Genomic DNA, 19596 nt, shown 5'->3' on the forward strand with positions numbered 1-19596 from the left:
AGAACATAAAACACATCACTTCACTAGACTTCTCTAATATTTTACTCTCTTTAGAAAAACATACTGACCATAACTCTGAAGTACTTAGAGGAAAGGAAGCACATTCAACGAAGCCTAAGCGTTTGTAGGACGCAAAAAAAAAGGTCCTAAATCAAGAAGAATTTTCAGCCATGCAGCTCCTGAAACTTGCTGAAATAAGGCAGAAAGCAGAAAAACTCAAGCACGGTTGAAGCATAAAGCCCTTCTCAACTTACCGAGACTGGGGGAGTCCCTTCTTGCTGAGATCAGCCCTCACGCGCTCGCCAACATGCCGGTAGATCTCCACGAGGCTGTTTATTGCTGCATCTCGGACCTGAATGAGATGCAGGAGAAATCACCTTCGGGATTTAAATAAACACATCCCTGCTTTTCCTAGGAGGAAATCTGCATATTTCTCAGAAATGATTGCCTCTTTGGACGTGTGATCACAGTGCTCACAAAGTAGCTTCCACTTCTACATTTCAGATGCTGACAGGATCTGACCTATTTTCATCCAAAAGGCAGCACAGACACAAGAAGTTSAAAGATTTGCCCAGACACACATAGGGCCTTAGGCTGCATTTACCAAATCCCACTTAYTGTTTGCAACAACTAAGTTTTCTGACTCCCAAAAACATAACCTGGTAGAAGCCATAAATAGCCATTATAATTGCTATATAACAATTGGATTTTTTTTTATAAATGCAGTCTCACCAACTTTGTGTTGAGAATAAAAGACAGAGGTAAAAATATCAGTCACCTGCATCTCTCTGTCAGAAGCTGAGGAAGGCTCAGTACTTGATTCTCCTACTGGAGACAGGAATTTCCCAGCCAAAATTTCTCCCAAAATGTGCACTCAGCCTTTTGCAGGCCTGTTCCAAGCCAGCAAGAGCTTTGCAGCAGTGTCACAGATTTCAGTGATATATTACACCTAAAATCCCCCACCCTCTGGTTGCACAATTCTAGTGAGCAGGAAAAGCCCAGGWAGAAGGAAGACTGTGGGAGCCAAGGGCTGGAAACCCCCAAATCTCTGCCCACTCTCTAGGTGTTTTCAGCTTATAGCAAAAATCAGCTTCACGTTAATGCAGCAGCAAAGCACTATCACCAATAAACCAACTGTTGCCTTTTTCTTTTTTTTTTTCCATGTCCTATGCTTTCTGAGTAATCCAAGGTATCTTATGAATACCAAGAATAATTAGCGCAAAGGCTTATGAGCAATTATTTGGCTTGGATTCTTAGCTGAATAATTTTGCATGTTTAAGGTGTTTTGCAAGACACTGGCTGCTGAGCACATCCTTCCCCCCRGCACCTCCCAACGGCCGAGCCACAAGCCTGAATAAAGCACCAAGTTCTGCATTTAAGAACAACCCTGTCCAACACGAGACCCATGACTGCACCCACAGGGAGCAGAGGCAGCCCCCAGCGCCGCGCGCACCGGGGCCACACGTAACACACTATTATTTCATGGAATATTCCGTAACACACTATTATTTCATGGAATATTCCGTGAAATGCCCCACAGGTTGGAGCCAGAGCTGGGCACATGCACACCTCTTCCTAGGAAATCACGACTAACATTTGCCTTGCCCTTGTTTATCTTGTTTATTTTTTTTCCAAGTTTTAATCCTAACAGAGAGACAGGGCTCCAGGGCACGATCCGGGGCAGACTCTCCCACATTACCGAGGTCCCTGCTCTGCAACCCTACCTGGCTGCCCACAGGTCACCAATGAAGTGAGGCAGAGCAAGGCATAGAAAAGCCTTAAAACACCCAGGATATTTTCATGGAGCACAGAGCCTCCCTGCCAGGAGGGCAGGGACCGCAGGGATCCGCARGGATCTGCAGGGCTCTGGGCTCACAGGCGGCTCCCGCCACGCCACCCTTCCCCACACTTGCAGAATCCTGGGTTTATTTTTCAGAAAACAGTTTGAGAATAAATATGGTTGCACATCAAGTATTCACTGGGGTTTACAAGCTTTTAAAAGCTGTGTTAGTTAAAAGCAAAGAGCCTGCTCCCCACCAATCTTTCTGGATTAAAAAAAATGGCAGTAACAAAATAGCTCCTTCTGAAAAGGAAGGGCAGGGAGCCGGGGCTCTGCTCCCCCACCACGTTTCACCAAGAGAGGGCAGCATCGACCAAGCGTCCAGTCTCCTGGAGCTCAGGGAAAGGCTCTACAGCAGGAAAGGCCTTTTTCCCCATCCAGTCCAGAGGAGGGTGCTCTGTTAAACCCCTGGGAATAATTCACATGTTTTCCACATATCTCAAATCCTACCTGTTCAAACCAGCCATGGATTTTTTTTTTCAATAAGCAAAATAAAATTCTCTAAGAGCAACACAGTTTATTAATTTATCAGGCAAACCTCAGGGGTCTGTTTACTGACAGGGGTAGTGATCAGCAGAGCTTTYAGGAGTGACTCACACCAAAAAGAGCTTACCTGGCTGTTTGGATCTCCAAGTAAGTTACATATATGTGGCACTATCTTGCTCAGTGTTAAACTCTGAGCTCCAGATCTGGGAATAAAGAACAAAAGAACAGTGTGAATTCAGAAGGCATGCACATGTATATAACCTAAGTTTGTGGTACATTTGACTTACGCATTGAGCGTTGCAATAAGGCAGAGGCAAATCCCTTCTCTTGTCCGGAAATTCTTGTGTTTGAATCCTCCTAGCATCCTATCCCACACGTACTGGGGAAGACAAGAGAGGGTAAGAAAAGGAGGCAGAAGAAAAGAGAGAGAGATTTTTCCAGTAAAAGCACAGTAACATATCGAGAATTTAAATACAAGCTTTGCATCCATCCGAGCAGAACAAGGCAAGTGGGAAGACATTTTTAGACTTTAAAGTACCTCTCCACTAGGCAAAGCAATAGTTCTGACTGCAGAAAGCAGGTGTCTTCCAGCTCCCAAACCAACCCCCTCAGCGTCACCCGCAGAGCCCCCTTGCAGCTGCTCGCCCCTATGCAGCAGGTTGTTGCACGTACCTGTGGATTGGCGGCCTGTTCCATGATTTTCAGCAGCAAGGTCTGATCCTGCTCCCGCACCAGATCCTTAGAGTCTCCGAGGCGGTCGAGCAAGCTGGGCAGCACTGCGGGGAGAGCGCGGCAGCCGTCACGGCTCGCGGAGGGAGCCTTCGCTCGCGGCCGCGGCGCGCGGAGCTCGCGGGGCCGGCAGCCGCAGTGGCGCCCGGCGCTCCCGGGCGTCACAGGCACCGCAGGCGCTTCCAAGCAAACGCGCTCTGGGACCCTGGGAGTTTGGGGCAGCGCAGTTTATTTCCCCGCCGGAGCAGGAAAGCAGGGGGGCACCCCGGGTAGGTACCCGATACAGCAGCTCCGAGGCCAGGCTGCTGCTTTCACTCGGGGCAGCAGCGAAAGGCCCCTCAGACCTGTGAAATGACTGAGGCGCCTGGCGAGCGCTGCCTCGGCGGGGGAAAGGCGTGCAAGGATACAGATTGTCCTCCAGGGAAACACACCGAGTAGTTCATTTTACTACAACCACGAGCCTCCTTTCAAGCTCAGCGTACACAGATTAGCTGGGGAAAACTGAAAGGTGCTCTGGTATCTGCACCTCATCTCCCAGGCCAGCCCCATGGGCCCAACAGCAGCGGCAGGTTTCCCTGGAGCCGGGATGAGCGGACGCGGGCGCTCGGCTTCCTCTGCCGCCGCTCCTTACCTGTGCCGATCTGCGCCTTGAAGCGGTCCTGCAAGCGCGACACCAGCGCCGAGATGATGTCCATGCCCAGCAGCACCACCTGCAAGCACAGCACGGGCGGTGGTGAGCACCGAGCCCCACGCAGGGCTGCCCCACGCAGGGCTGCCCCTCGGGGTGCCACACGCTGCCCCCCCCCTAACACCCAGAGCCCCCAGGATTCAGCCCCTCGACATTCCCAACACCCGGGCAAACACCTGGAATAACTGGAGCACAGCGCTACGCACACATGCACATACTCGATGTCTGCACACATTGCACAGCTCGCTGCAGTTGAAGTTTCTAACCCATTTTAATTATTATTTATGCTGAGTTATAATTGGAAAGTGGTGCGCACCAACAGCTGCCTAATTATCGCCTCGAAGTTATTTAAAGACTAGCAGGTTTACGCCATAACCAAGGCACAAAGGGGAGGGAGAGGCTGCGGGGTGGGTTTCGGGCACGCGGGCTACCGGCCCCGGCTGTGCTCAGCGCGAGGTGGGGAACCCCCCACCCCAATTCCCGGTCCTTCCCGGCCCTTCCCGAGGGCCCGGCTGCGCCTGGAGGCCGCAGGTCCCGCCGCGCGGCCCGCAGGGGGCGCTCCCGCCTCCCGCCGCCACCGCCCAGCCCCGTATGCAAATCGCCGCCCGCCCGCCTCGCGCAGAGCACTCTGGGTGCCGCCCACCGCCGGCAAAACGGCTGAAACGGGCGGCACGGAGGCAGGAAACGGCCGCTCGGGGGGCTGCGCCCGCTCGGAACACGCTGTGGGGCCGGGCGGCGGGGGCGGCGCGCGRGCGCTCGCCCCGAGCTGTGCGGAGGTGGCCGTGGCCCTACGGCGGCGGCGCGGCGTGGTGCAGCAGCCGTCCTTATCTTGGGGTTGCGCGGCTGCTCAATGAACGCGTGGTGAGAGCAGCACTGCTAACGCCTGAGCAACACGCTCGCGCCCGCCGCTCGGCGCGGCGCAATTTTTGGAACCGCTGCGCCCTGCCCAGCACCTCGCGACCCGCGGGCCCGGCCCGCGCAGAGAGCTCCCGTGGCTGCAGTGCCGAGCGACTGGCTGTGCACGGCCCCGGCCCGGCAGCACCGAGCGCTGCTCCTGCGGGCACTGGCCCCTGCTCCTGCGGGCACTGGCCCCTGCTCCTGCGGGCACTGGCCCCGGCTGAGCGCGGGCAGGGCAGCTCCTCCCGGCACAGCAGTGTGTGCGGGAGGCCACTCGGCAAATACAGACATATTATATATATATATATATATAGGTTCCTTGTGCAGAGCAGCGTTACCGCAGAGTCCCTTACACTACTGCATGTACTAACTCCCTCACATACTAAATCACTCAATCATCGCTGCTGCAGTTGCTTCACATGTAAGCGGACGGTAACCCAGGCTTTCTAGCAGCAAGGAACAGCAAGAGAGTGCAAAGGAAGCAGTTGACTTGGAAAGCACCTGGATCATACCTTCTCCCAGCTTAGCTTTCTACCTCCTTAGGTGACTAAGCTGCTCCAAACAGCTGCCACAACATTCTTCCAAAGTAAAGAGCTGCTTTAAATGTATCATCTTTAACTCAACAAGTTCCCATCAAAATCCACGATCAATTAATGCTCGATGGGTCCCTTTAAAACAGCTCTAACTCTTCAAGGCCTGAATCAGCCACCACAACCTAACTGGGCACCCGAGACATCAGTGGTGGCTAAAATTAGCTGCCATTTGCAGATTTAGAGTTGAAGTCAGGTATATATTTTGGATRAGGAGAAAACCCCTGGCAGGGGGACAAACATAAGGTCAGCTCAGGAGGCGCTGACTCCTCTTCCCACCTTGCTCCAGCACAACCACATCTGCGCTGCAGGAAGCATCTCATGCTGCTGCTTCAGCACAGTTAACATTTAATGTTAATGGCAGAGTCGTGTTTTGGGGCCACTAACTTGTCATTTGGCACCCCAAGCCCTCCAAGGGCAGCTGTCTCCTGGGGACATATGGGCTTTTCCACTGGAACTGACACCCTGGCCTCTCCAAACACCTTCACGGTGGAAAAACATTCCTTAACTTTCTCATCATTCACCTAAAGATTTTCAGTCTTYTATGGGATGGAAGTGTGAGCTTCCAGCTGAAGTGGCAAGAATGGGTTGTTTTACACGAGGTAGGAGCCTTTTTAGGGGTTCTGCTCTGCCCTGCGGTGCCCCTGCCCTGCTCTGCAGGCAGGGACTGAATTCCTAAGAACCAGAGATCCTCCTTCTTTCCCAGAGACCCTTCCTGCGTCCTCGGGTCCCCCCGAGCAGCACTGAAAACCAGGAGCAGCAAATGCCACCTCYGAAGGTCAGCCCAGCTTTTGCAGCTCCTCGCGGGCACCAATAACCACAAGGCAACACTCGCTGCCACCCCATAAAACAGCATCCAGAAAAGAAATAAGGGTAGTAATAGAAGGAAAAAAAATACACATTTCAGTGCCCTGCATTGCTCTTCATGGGGAGACTGAAAGCCCTCGTTACGGCAACTACTAAATTGCTAGGGTAGCAATGTGCCTTTCAACAAGCCAGCCTGGCTGCCCAGTAAGGGGATCCCCCCCCCGGCCTGACAGCAAGAGGCTGCAGCAGTGCACAGGGGAAGGGGGAAATCACCTTACTTGTAACCTGCCCCAGGCAGAGCTGCGTTGGCTGCAGCTGATAACGCTCCTGGCACCAAGGTGCTGACTAGCTCCATCTCTACCATCCGCGCGAACAGAAAGCACTCAGCATGTCTCAAACCACAGCAGAAACATCTCCRCAGACTTGCAATAGCCTTTCCAGCAGCCACCACCATCACCGTCCGGGCACGGACACCAGACACTTCCACAACCGTCAATAACCTCAGCGGTGCAAGAACAGCTTCTCTCTTGGCGGTACAAGAGCAACTTCTCTCTACCGAGAGAGGAAGAAAGTCCCAATCTGCCTTTGCTAGCAGCAAGAGAAACAAACTGCAGACAGCAGCCCACAGAGGCAGAGAAACAGATGGGTAAGAAAGGGGAAAGGGCTGCTGCTGGCAGGAGGGGATGTTTCCCCCATGGAGGAATCCGCACTGGAGCGGGAATCCCAGCCCTGCTGAGAGCTGCTCCACCTTCCTGAAGCTCACGGAGGCTTGAAGGCCTTTCCTCCCGTGCATATCAAGCATGCTCAGCACTCGCACGGGTRCGCCTAGCGAAACACAAACACAGCAAGGCAGAGAAGGCGAGTCCCAGCCCCGGCACTCGCCGGGCGCCCGACGCCACGTCTGCAGACCCGCGCGAGCACCCGCGACCACAGCGCTCTGCTCGGGCAGCTGCTTCCCTGGCCTTGCCGGCTCCTCGCGCACGGCACAAGCGCCTCCCCGGAACTTCTCCACACTGCATTCAACCAGCTCCCATYAACCTCCCAACTGTGGTTTCCCCAAGTCCAGCTCCTGGTACAATTCTCCCTCAATCCAGGCATGATTTCAGTATCTTTTAAGATCTGGGAATAGATTATCCACTATGAATTAAGTTTCTCTACCTGGTCTAGGAAAGAGCAACCAGAGGAAAGACCCAAAGCTCAGCTATCTGAACAGYGAGCAGCACCAACTTCTACAGCAGTGCCTCCAACTAAGCCCAGGGGAGAGGAGCAGCCTCCCCTTTCCAACTCGCTCCCGTCCTGAGCTCCCTCCAAGCTGTGTTCCCCTCCCTAGGCCCGAGGCCATCACTCTGCTGAGACCCATAGCACCGGCTGAAGCGCCGCTGGGCCGAGCCCCCCAGGGCAGCACTGGAAACAGGAGCCTTTTCAGTCATTCCCAACAGCTACACAGGGACCAGAGCAGCCAAGCTCAGCGGTTCACATCGGGCTCGCCCTTGGGCCACGTTTGTGCAGCCAGAAACGCAAACAGGCTCTGCAGTCTCAACCCGCAGCCACACAGGACCCGCGAGACCTCCTGCCGGGTCTCCAGAGCTCTTCAGCTCTTAAATCACTGAATTCCTGGAGGGGTGGGGGGAGTAACAGGACAGAAAACACAAACGCCTCCAGTGAAGCCAAGGGAATTCCTCATCCTGACTTGACCAAAGGAGCCGGCAAGAACAAGCCGAGTAACTGACAGCACAAGTGGAAAACCAATTGGAAAATTACAGGGACAGGCCACACGCGTTTTGGCTTCTATCCACAGCTCGAAAAGCCCATTTAAACACGCAGTTGCTATCAAGGCTCCAACATMGCAGCTATGCTGGAAAGAAAAAGCACCCTCGGGCTGTGAATCCCCAAACAAGCATCCATTACTACAGAGGCTTCCAAGAATTCTTGTGGATTGGTACAAGAAATTACTTCACCGTTTAACTAAATCATTAGCTCGTGGATTAATTATTTAAACCAAGACTCTTAGGAAACAAAAATACATCAGAGGGACAGAAGCTGTTGCTGCAGTACAGGCAACCACTGTCCATTCCAATGCTGACACTGCAAAAGCGGAGCGGGTTGTGATGATGCCAGGAAGGTCCTAAGGAATCAGGCACCTCCTTTCACACTGCAGAGYGTTTTCACCGTGCTCTTCCCTTCTGAATTCCACCACTGTTCTCAGCAAAACACCAATTAAGCTGAATCAAATGCTCAAATAATCCATTAAACGGTGATCAGGAAAACAGTTGAGAGGCTTATTGCATCAGTCACTCATCTACAGCTGAAAACAGCCTAACTTTTTGCTGAACAGGACACACTATATGTATATGAAAACAAGAAATTAATAGCACAGCTTACTGAATCACTCCAATTAAAATCAACTGGTTTTATTAAAGGATCTAGCAATATTTATAATTAGTAAAGGAACTGACTCAACTGGCCTCAGTCATTTAAAAGCACTAAGTTGCCAAGAAATTCTAATGGAGATTTGGTGAAACTTCCTATAGCAGAAATTAGGTGTCWGTATAAGTGGATATCAGCAGCACTCAGAGTTATCAAAAAACCTCTCTAAAAAGCTTCAAAAACCTTTTCTAATGCAATTTGCTCTGTTACTCAGGTTGAAAGTTAAACAAGCCTTCCTGCCCCTGTACCTCTAAAAGCTATTTTTTGACTTTGAAGAATATATTCCAAATAAAAACCACCATCAAAACCCACTAGCATTGATTTTCATCTTGACAAATATGGCCAGGTCTTTCATGCACGGGTATGGTCATAAAAGCACCAAGACCTGATGCGCTGTGAAAACCAGGGCAGGAGAGGCAGCGCTGGACACATCGGGATGTTCCTGAGGGGATGGGAAAGGCTGCAGCTCTGCTTCCTCCTGCACCACCCAGCTCTGCTGCAGAGCATTAAATGCATTAAGTGATACAGCAGCTCTTCAACCCTTCAAGTCAGGGTAGGTCCCAATAATAAAGCAAGGTTGAAAGGGATCTCCGGCGATCAACTTGTTCAACACCACCCAAATTAGATCTGGTTGCTCACAGCTTTATACAAAGCAATTTGTTTTACCTGATTCTTAACATAAAGGCATTCACAGCTGCAGTCATTTCAAGGGTTCATAAACACTAATTCTCTGTTCTCTAGGTGGAAGTAATCCTTTCAATTTACAGCCAGGTTTTATGAGTTTTCTACCACCAGCCAGTAAGACTTTCCTGGGCTGGCTGGACTGCGAAACAGCAGCATGGAGGGGTGAGAAGGGAGCTAGGGGAGATGCAGGGTTCCTTTCCAGCCATTCTCCAGGCACAGCAGCACGGAGCAGGCGACTCCCGGCTGTTCCACCTGCCTAGTCTGCTCCATGACAGTCTCTGAATTTCAGCACAACTCCAYGCGGGTTTGGAAAACCCACGACAGGACCAGGCTGCCACATTAGCAAGCGTGTGCACGTGAGTCAAGCTCAAACATTTGCTCGATGCAGCAGAAGCTGGTACATTTGTTACAGCAATAAGTGGCACTGGCTTTTGCTTTGTTTAGAAGTTTGTGGGTTTTTTTTTTTAAACTTGACAACACTGATAAAAGTAAAAAGTTCAAAGACACACACTGTGMTAGGCTCCAATTACTATTCCTCTCTTCATCAGTCTGTGTCAACAGTAACTTTGTTCAAAGGGAAGGAGGAGGCATCACTGCAAGTCTTTGGCAGTCTCTGGCACAGAGCCTTTCAGAAGAATAGAGGAGTTTGAGTTTCACAGATAGCAGCTATGTCAGACCAGAAAGCACCACCTAGGGAGAGCTGATAAAGAGAGAAGACAAGACGATACCCAAGGATAACGCTGAGAAACTTAATACACCTTCCTGAGAGCGCTGCCTGTGCTGCAGATTTTACTTCCACTGGCTGCTTTTTCTTCAGCATGGACCATGGCAGCAGAAAGCAACTCGGCCAACAAACCCACCACAAACTGAACAGTTGGTTATTCAGGAAGGGACTATAGCTGCACTTACATCCGCTCAGTGCCCTTTATTTATTCCCTTCTGCAAAACTGGACTAACAGCACGTTCCTATATTCTGGCAACACAGGAGTATAAACTGCTGCTTTTTGAGAGCTTTCATATCCACATGTGGAACTATAGGGCATTATTGCTATCATAAACTTGTCATGGTGAGGTCTAGCAGCACTGTCTGTATCGTGGAGAGCTGTATTATTTGGCTACTTCATATACATCTGCCTGCAGTGTTGGGAGCCTGCCAGCATGCAGACCAGTTAAAGTCTGGCCTAAGATTTGTATACGCAGAAGAACAAAACCCATGCAGAGCTGCTCAGCACGCTCACATCGCCATTTAAAGGTATCTCTCCTCCTTCCTTSTAAGGATTTTACTCAAAATATTTTGAAAGCACACATATACATTCTAATCCTTGCCTTCAGCTTCATACATCAAAGATGAGGCCAAACGCACAGGGAAGCAATAGGGAAGCAAAGCACACGCTCTTCGTTAACTCCTTGAAGAGGAGGGCCATGCATTCGCTCTGGCACCTCTTGACTTCTTAGCTGCCAAAGGGAAGGAGCTCAGACCTGCTGCCCCGGGCCACATCCTGACCGCTGGTCTAGCTAAACCCAGATCCTGAACCAGCTGCCTTCAGATCAGTCTCCCAAGAGGCAAACAGCATCAGCAACCCGCTGCACATTAGGATTGACTATATTGCATTAGGATGAAGTGGGGGAACGTGGTAACAGGTTCCCAGAGATGTTTTAGTCTGGAAGCCATTTCASTTCACTGGCTACACTGCCTAATCTTGAAAGAGTTGCCCAGTTATGCCCTGGCCTTATGGATACTTCTCTGATCTCCTGGATGAAGTGACTCATTAAGTAAACCAAAAGAACAGAAACTTTACTTTGTAAGACCCATTCAGTTGCATTTTCTTTCATAAAATTATTTGCTAGCTAATTARGGCTAGACACTCCTACACCAGTGACTTCCTGCACCTTCGCTTCTCTGCTGGGGTTTGGTTAAGGCTAGAAAAATGCAAGTTCCTATGAGAGAGGTCCCACAGAAGAGCCTGCTGGCAGCAGGCTGAGAGATGGAGGCTCCCCAGCTGCAGAGCTCTGCAGCCTCTGCTCTCTGCCTGGAGCTGCCGTGCGGCCGAGCTCGACCGCGAGGGATCTCAGCGCGCGCCACTCTCGGGAGAGAGCGCCCGCACATGCTGCTGTTCTCCTAGGCCCTCGAGGCACAGGAGAGGAGCACAGGGCAAACCCGTTTTCTGCTCATGTAACTGCAGCTCAGGAGCTCCTCCTGAGGCAGGCACAAACCATCGCTTGCTCCTTTCAAGCACTCACTCATGTGGCCTCAGTCAAAATCGCACAGCAAACACATCTCTGTTCAGCTTCAGTGCATCTGCAAGGTGTTCTACACCCCAACAGTCATCAGAAATACTAAAAAKGTAGTAATACCAAATGAAGACTGGGAAAGATGACTGTTAACTGGAGAGAGTCCGGAAGGGAAGCCAAAGCACAGCTAACCACTTCCATCATATTTCCCTTTGTGTTTCATAAACACAAAGACCAAGAAGGAAAGAAAAGCGCCCAGATGGTTTTGTGCAGGATGCTCCCACTGTGGCCAAGCAGAAGGGCTCTATGACTTCCTTTTCCATACTCACTTTCATGACTCTAACAAGCATGAATTTAATTCGGGAGAAAAATCTGAGTTGAGTCCCCCTGTGTCCCCGAGGAACAAATTCCCAGTGTACATAGATCAATCCTATCATCTCCTACAGACRGCCCTCCTCAGAAAGGCCTTTACTTCACATAGTCACATTCTTGATTGTAGCAGTTGCTCCCACCCAGGGCGACAAATCRATGCTGTGACCTGCTCGTCTGCCACAATATGGAAATTCTCCCGCTTGCCAAGCCCGKCTCCGGGGACGGCGGCAGCGCTCTCGGCCTGTCTGCCAGGGTGCTCTTTTCCCTGTCGSCTGCTGCGTCCTTCTGGAGATGACAAGTGTCTCTGCCCACAGCCTTAGAGCTTCCCTCTGCACCTCCCACTATCTCCTCTTGCTCTAAGGTGTTTATAGCCCTAGAGCAAAAAAACAGGGCAAGAAAACCAGGACAGCTAGCATAAAACAGCTGAAGATTTCTATAGGGGATCTTCAGTAAATGACCTGCACCTTCAAGAGCAAAGGAACCCTCAGTGAGAAGCACCTGCCTCTGAGCAGCTCTATCCGCCACAGCTGAAGTTCTTGTGGACCAAGTAATTATTTATCCCCATGCTGGGATACAACAAAACTCTACACCCTTTTCCCAGGATCACACCCTATCTAACAGGGCAACTTAGTACATACAAAGCACTGCCAATATTTAACACCACAGAACAAACTAGCAGCCCCATTTGGCAGACAGGYAAATACTTGCAGGGAAATTACACGGAAAAGGTTTCACTAGAACAGGCTTGCATGGTGATCAACTTTCCCATATCCTCTAGGAGAAGGATAAAGAAATCCTCTTAGATAGATGGGAAATTAAGCATAAACAGACACAGACAGACTAATTCAGGAGGCTGTAAAGTCTTCAAAGGGGCACTTTAAGAGAAGGTTGGATAAATGCCTGACGAAAGAGGCCTTGGTCTGTTTAATTCTTGTCTCCAAATAAGCAGCTGGATTAGACTGTTTCCTGAGGTCCCCTCTATGATGGTAACAGCAGAGACGAAGTTTTTCAACTATGATTAGATACACAATTAATATACAATTTATATCAATAAAATAAGTTACTTGACTAACAGGTACAGCCCCTTCACAAACACAGCAAATTAGCAATACGCTCTTAGGAGCCACTCACTGCAGTTATAAATTATACAACATCAAGAACAAATTACTTCCCAAAGTAGGTAATCATTTGACAGTGATTAACAAAACTTTGTAGCAACAGTCTAGCTCAAGATTAATATGCAACTGTAGGCTAAGGAGAGAATATTTTGTATTCCTTCTCCCACATGTGAAGTCAAACCATCTCTCTCCTTCCTTTCTCCTCAGCTAACTCTATGCAGATGTCACACATTTGAATAGAAACAATAGGGTTTTTTTTCTTTAAAACACCTATCTTGGTCCCAATTTTAAGAAGTACTAATGATGCATGTCATGGAAGAACATACCAGGGAAGAACTCATTCAGAAAACATTTAAGAGCTTCCTTCTGCCTGCAAGGCACAAGGAGGAAACTCCTATTCAATGGTGCTGAGCTGCTCCTAGTTCCAGCATTGCTCCACATTCCTGTGACACTCGTTTATTGGCAAATAAGTCTTAATGAACTGTCAGGCATTCAGAAGAGCTGTTTAATCACTTTACATCTGRCTTCAGGGAACACACGCACTGGGCACTGCGTGAAGGAATTAAAAAGACTTGCTACTAAAGTCAGGACAACACACGGACCAGCCCTTTCCCAGCTGGATGGCTGCATGAACAGGTTCAGTTTAAGCTAGTGAAACTATGTAAAAAGATGTAAAAAGTCTCCAGGATACTTAAATCAACCCAAAATTCACTTCAGCCTTGCAGTCTTTTAGCTCATTAGGAACAGGCTTAAATTATAGAAAAGTGTCAAGACAAAGAAGTTTGCACATTTTTTCCAAACTTGATAATATGGAAAACTTATTTCCTCTACGTAGACACAGTATACGATCTTTCATTGAGTGAAGCCCCCAGGGAAGGCCCATGCCATTGAAGTCCACAAGCCTCATCTGCAAGGAGTAACCTATAACATCCTCATCTTAACTTAAATGCTCTGACCGAGAACAGCAAACCAGAGGATGACCCAGCAACACTCCCCTGGGCAGACAGGTCTTCATAGCAGAGCCACCTCCACCCACCCCAATGGACTTTCGCTAACAAGGATCTCCAGCTGAGGAAGCTGTATTCTCTCAAACGAACAGAGAAGACCATCCCAAAGAGCAAAAAGCACTAATATGTCATCTTTGGATCCCATGTACTATAAAATCCCTGGCAGGGTTGTCAGGAGAACCCATGCCCACAGCACCCCAAWTCCTGTGCTAAGCACAGACCTTATTTATCTGCCAACTCAAGGTGGGCCTTGTACAGACCKCTGCCAACCATGTCGAGGCCTTACAAAGTGGACCTATACATGTGAGGATAAACAGGGCAAGTTATCAGGAAAGGGAAAAATGATTGGAAAAAGAAAAAGCATCTCAGTTTGGGGKTTTTTTTTKGGGGGGTTGATTTTTCTGCAGTTAGCACGACTACCACAAAGGCAGAGACCTTTGAAACACATTAATTACCACAGGTTAATCACATGCATTAACACACCATACTCCTATCACATTCTCACACTGCCTTTTCACTCCAATGCCTCAGGCACCAAAGCAGGAAGGAGGCTACCCTACTGGTTAAGGTTCCCTAAAAACTCACATGCCATCTCTCAACGCTCTGTTTTCCTTTCTTTCCATCCCTGCATGCAGATGAAGATGACAAAGCCACTCTGCACCCTTCCTGAAGCTCTCTGCTGTCTCTGCTTATTTTTCTAACCTAGAAACACCTTCCTACAGGCAGGAAGTGTTTACCATTTTCCTGCACAACATCATAARCAAAGCCAGAAACAACAACAATCTCTTCTGCTGCCCGCAAGGTACCAAAACTTCAGTGCAGAAGCCTCACTACAAACATGCTGCCCTGCCACTCCAACCCATCCTATCTAGGTAGAAAAGCTCAGCTCTGTCTCAGGTCTGTGTTTTCAAATTGGGATTCTGTGGCCACGATAAGTTCTGTAGTCCACGTCCAAGACTATTGGCAGGATTATCTGACTATTTCTATCTCCACACTAACAATTAAATGCACCCTGTGCCTCGTGCAGGCTAAAGCACAGCCCAGTTCCTGTTGTAGAAGGTGACACGGATTTATTGCTCAAGCAGGTGAAAAGCAGCATGCTGCAGAAATGAATTCCCCTGTTTGGCTGGTTTGAAAATTACTTCAAGATCTTCTTGGAAGACAAGTGCTACAGAATTATAAAATCTGTATCAATCTCATCCTTTCAAAATGCTGCTCTCTCCTTTGATCTAGCATCAAAGGCCGTTTCAGGATGTGTGCACCATTAACTATGTCACACAGATGAGCAGTGAAACTCCAAACTAACCATTTGCAGGACATGCACAGGACACAAGTGTGCTCATCTTCTAAATCAAACCTTGCAAGCTCAGGGAACAGGCTGAAATTCCTCCTACAAAATGGAATTACCCAGAATTTTTCTACACAAAACAGTTTAGTGGAGGCCTTAGACACAGAGATGTCCAGCAACATGACTTGCATTGAAGGGGCAGACTAAATGTTCCAGCCCAAGTGTTCTCCTAGACTGAGGTGGTCTCCACTGAAAGCCAGAGTGAAACAAGGAACGTTCCGTCACCTATCTGGGCTAGAAAACTGCAAAAATAAACAAGTATGAGGCTTGAGTATTCACGAGGAAACAGATCATCATTAACAAGAAAGCAAGCAGTGTATGGTCCCTCTGAAACAGACCCTGCTCCCCTTGCAGACTCGTGCACACTCGACTTCAGAAAGAGGGAGTTCACTGCAGTAAGGAGAAAATGAGCTGCGCAAGTCAAATGAAGTGTGGATGCTTCTTTTCAAGTTTCCTTATCATCTTTTGATGAAAGACAAAAGGAAAAAAATACAATCCATCTCACTGGTATGGAACTGTCCCCAAAATAAAAACTGAGCAGCAGACAGATTCAAAACAGGCACAAAAATGAAAATAATATCTGCAATGCAGCTGAACTATGTCATCCCCAAATGCTGAACATGTCATCAAGAAAACACATCTTATGGCTAGATCCTGATTCAGCCTTTCCTGGGCTCAATCCCTACCCAGCCTTGAGCCGTTCAACACATTTCCAGTTCCTGAGAGAATCTGGATCCTACTGCAGCCAAGTACCTGCTGATGAGTCCTTCCAAAAGCCTCATTCTTAAGAGTTTGTATGTGCTAAAAAAAATAGTAACCTTTCAAATRTGATCTAGAGCATGGCACAACCACCCAAACTAATCACCATTCAGTCTAAGGTCACCTTCTTGTGACTGCAGCCCTGGTTTCCAAATCATAGTCCAGTTTGTAATTGTGGCTAGTCAACTCAGAGATATTTAAACTTAAAATGATTCAAGTTAAATGAGATTCTATCTCTGTTCCAAAATAATAAAGAACGTAACACAGTACATGAAAATGGTTATTGTCTAGAAGCAGAAATAACAGCCTTCTCGCATCACTGATCTGGTAAGGGCAAAGGAAACGGCAAGGACAGGAGAAAAGAAAAAACGAGATTTGAGAAAGTGTTATCCCTCTATCAAGCAGCATTATTGTAAAGAACAAATCCACCAAGGACCACAATCTTTTATGCTGTTGCTTGAACCAACCTAGATTAACAGATTTTTAGGGGATCAGTAGGGGATCATTAGATCACTTAATCTGACATCCCATATGGTCAGTACAGGGAATTCAGTTCCTCCCACACTGAAACCAATTATTTTCACGTGAACAAAGCAGGCCTTCTGCACCACTTGGGGGATTTCTCTGATTTCAGTTTTTCAAATCAAAGATGATACGAACTCAGTTCTGAACACCAAATTATTTTTGTTACAAATATAGCCATCACAAAACATGACCAGATAACCTTTTTCTCTTATTCATCAGAGAGGGCTTTTATTCGCCTCTCTCCAGGTTTATATGCAGCAGTTTTCAAACCCCTAAGATTCACAGATGTCCAAATACCTTCTAGTAAGGATGTAGAGCACTCCATAGCAAATAAAAGCCTACAGGCACTGGTCTTTTCTCCTCAAGTTATCTTTTACAGCTCCCTAAAATAYGTTCAAAGGTCCCAGAGATGACAGGATGGAAACTGGGCTATTCCAACCAGCCTGCAGGCAGCCCACGAAGGCTTGGGCTGCTCCCCTGTCGGTTCCTGCAGAAGCACAAAAGAACAAAACAGTAACAGCCAGAGATTCTTTCATCTTTGTTCTGCAAAAGCTTCCTACAAAGCATAGCATCTTTCACAAAGATGCCACATTCACACAATGCCACAGCAATGGGCACAGGCACCACAATTTCTGCTGTGAATCCACCTTTAATAGGCTGTAATAGAGCGAATGGATTAGCAGTACCAGTATGTTTTCACTTCAATACTTCTGAGTTTTGTCAAAAATCTGAAGTGTTTATGTTAGCCATGGTATTTCATTCAAGACTTCCCCATGTCTCTGGAAAGCCCACCTGGGGTACATGCTTTAAGCACAACATTGGAGCGGGGTCAATCTGAGCTTTGTCCAAATTAACAGTCAGATCCTGTTGCCAATAAAGTTCCAGATTTCCCATTGTCCCAACTCTACCACACCTTTCCTGATTAAAAAAAAAAAAAATGCAGTTTTTAGAGCATTTTTTGTTGAAATTACAGCCCTTGAGCCAAGTCTGGCTGCCAGRGCTGCTTTCTGACACATGTTCATTTATCAAAATTACCGCGCTCACTTATCGCAAGCGCCTTCCTGATGCACAGAAAGCAGCCAGTAACACATCTCATTTCCTTCCTCTCAACTTGAAAACGCCACTCACCTAGAGCTGCTGAAGGCTTTGAAGGAAACAGAAGGAAGATGAACAGGACCAAGTTATTTCCCTGACCTCCCAAGAGTTTTGGTTTGCTTCCCCCCTCAACAAATGTCCTCTCCTCAAAGCCCTGCCCCTCACTGCTTCTCTTTGCCTGCACTTTCTTCGATCCCAAAAGGCAAGCAGGAACCGGCCCTCMTTTCCGTGGTTGCCTGCCGTATGTCAGGCACTGGTGGACACCACTCTGCACCCTCATCCTTCCTCCCGTCCCCATCTCACCCTCAACCATCTATTCCCTTCTTCCTCCAAATCCTTCCTTAAGCACTCTTGTCCACAGTCCGTCTTTACCCAGATATTTTTAACTGCCAAATTTACTCAGCCTGCACAGTACCCACTTGCAGGAGGCACAGCCACATGCTCAGCTCTCCCCTGGCACTAAGTGTCACCTCAAGCACAACCTCTGCTCAATGTCCTTGGGCTTCAGCTACCCCTTTGGCAGGGAGCACAGAGCAGACTGCAGGGGCATCCCGCCCAGTCACCCCTCAGTTGCTAGTCCCATAAAACTGTGCTGATGCTGGAACAGTCTTGGCCATAAAGTGCAATACACTAAGTGCAGTCTTGCAAAACAACTGTGATAAATTTGGATTATTGTTAAAAGCAGGAAATGCCAAACATTTGGCATCCTGAAGTACTCACGCACAGTATCTCGTATATACTCCCAAAACTTCAAGCTCCCCTCTGTTAACTTTATGATCCTTTCCTCTCATCCCACTCCCCAGTGAATGCAACTGAGTGGCTGAGGGGGTCCCTGCTGCCCCTATGACTAGGGGATTTCAGCACCATGTTCTAAGAAAAGCCTTCTTTCCACAGAAGCAAGCAGTGAGCAAGCCAGCCCCGCAGAGCTTCCCACCATCCAGAAATCTGCGACAGAGCTACCACCTAGAGAAGCCATCAGTTGCTTTTCAAGACTTTGACCAGCTACATCAGATCCCACTGCTGCTCTTCCCAGGCACTCCCTCCCTGAAGCAGACTAGAAGGCTTTCAAGGATGCCAGTGAAACAACTGTCACTGTTTCTATCAGCCCCAAACACCTCAGTGAGAGCACAGTGAGGGGTAAATGTGAAAAAAGCCACGTTAGTACCTGGCACTCAAGCAGTACATCTGCAAAGGTGCTGTATTGCTGAATGCAAGATCAAAACTGCTCTATAGTTAGTTAGGTGCTGCTCCATTGACATTGCATGCCGTGACACAGAACCATTAGAGACCATTTGCCTTAAAGCTGATCTTTAATTTATCCTCATGATCTGTAGCCAGTATGGGAAGCTACCATCACGATCACAAAATACTGGCACCAGGAATGTGAAGGTACAATATTTAATTGAACGACTGCACAAGGAAACCTTTTCAAGCCATAAGCTCCTGCAATTCTGTCTTACAAAGTTTTCAGGCCTCAAGGTTGCAGGATCTAGAAGAAAGATCTATAATCCTTTCTTACACCTCAGTTAATCAAGGATTTATATCAAACAAGCAATGAAAGATGGCTGAAATACCACAGAGCCTAAAAAAGGCACAAACTTCCCCAGAAACAGTCCTCTCTTACCACTGGGGACCTTTTGGAGCAGTATTGGAAAAGGCCCATTTGACTSATGTACTTTTCATCCAGGCACATGGCGCTGCTGTTATGCTGACTGTTCGAAGGTCCTACTGCCTCAAAAAAACATACTCTTAAGTGCCCAGGTTTTCTRCTTACCAAGGGGAACAGAAAGCTCCCAGAGAATAGAAAGTATTTTCTATAAATATTCCTAACAGTGTTTACGTAACAGAACTCAATCCTTACCCGGGTACAAACATTCATATAAGTSCAAATCTATAGGAAAGAAGTAATGCCTGTTTGTCCACCTCAGCCCATAGCCTGGGCATGAAAACAGACTTGACAGRGGCTCTGTGCGCTCGACCGAAGGCATGAGG

The 19596-nt window shown here is 48.3% G+C and overlaps 1 protein-coding gene and 1 non-coding gene across 4 annotated transcripts in view; one reads left to right on the forward strand and one right to left on the reverse strand.

The window, feature by feature from the left end:
* CLASP1 (cytoplasmic linker associated protein 1) overlaps window positions 1-19596 on the reverse strand; it is a 153167-nt gene that overhangs the window by 114990 nt on the left and 18581 nt on the right. For all 3 annotated transcript variants that reach the window (XM_026054071.1, XM_026054063.1, XM_026054055.1), the window contains exons 3-7: window positions 3687-3765; window positions 2999-3102; window positions 2614-2705; window positions 2454-2529; window positions 255-352 (exon numbers count right to left, since the gene is read on the reverse strand). In XM_026054071.1, coding sequence (XP_025909856.1) covers window positions 255-352; window positions 2454-2529; window positions 2614-2705; window positions 2999-3102; window positions 3687-3765 — 449 coding nt within the window. The remainder of the gene's footprint in view (window positions 1-254; window positions 353-2453; window positions 2530-2613; window positions 2706-2998; window positions 3103-3686; window positions 3766-19596) is intronic.
* Window positions 4561-4677, forward strand: LOC112943889. Its single transcript, XR_003248673.1, has one exon. It is a non-coding gene; the product is annotated as a U4atac minor spliceosomal RNA (small nuclear RNA).

Source organism: Nothoprocta perdicaria, unplaced genomic scaffold, assembly GCF_003342845.1.
Source record: "Nothoprocta perdicaria isolate Ctin4 unplaced genomic scaffold, notPer1 scaffold_0, whole genome shotgun sequence".
In the NCBI taxonomy this organism is placed as follows: Eukaryota; Metazoa; Chordata; class Aves; order Tinamiformes; family Tinamidae; genus Nothoprocta; species Nothoprocta perdicaria.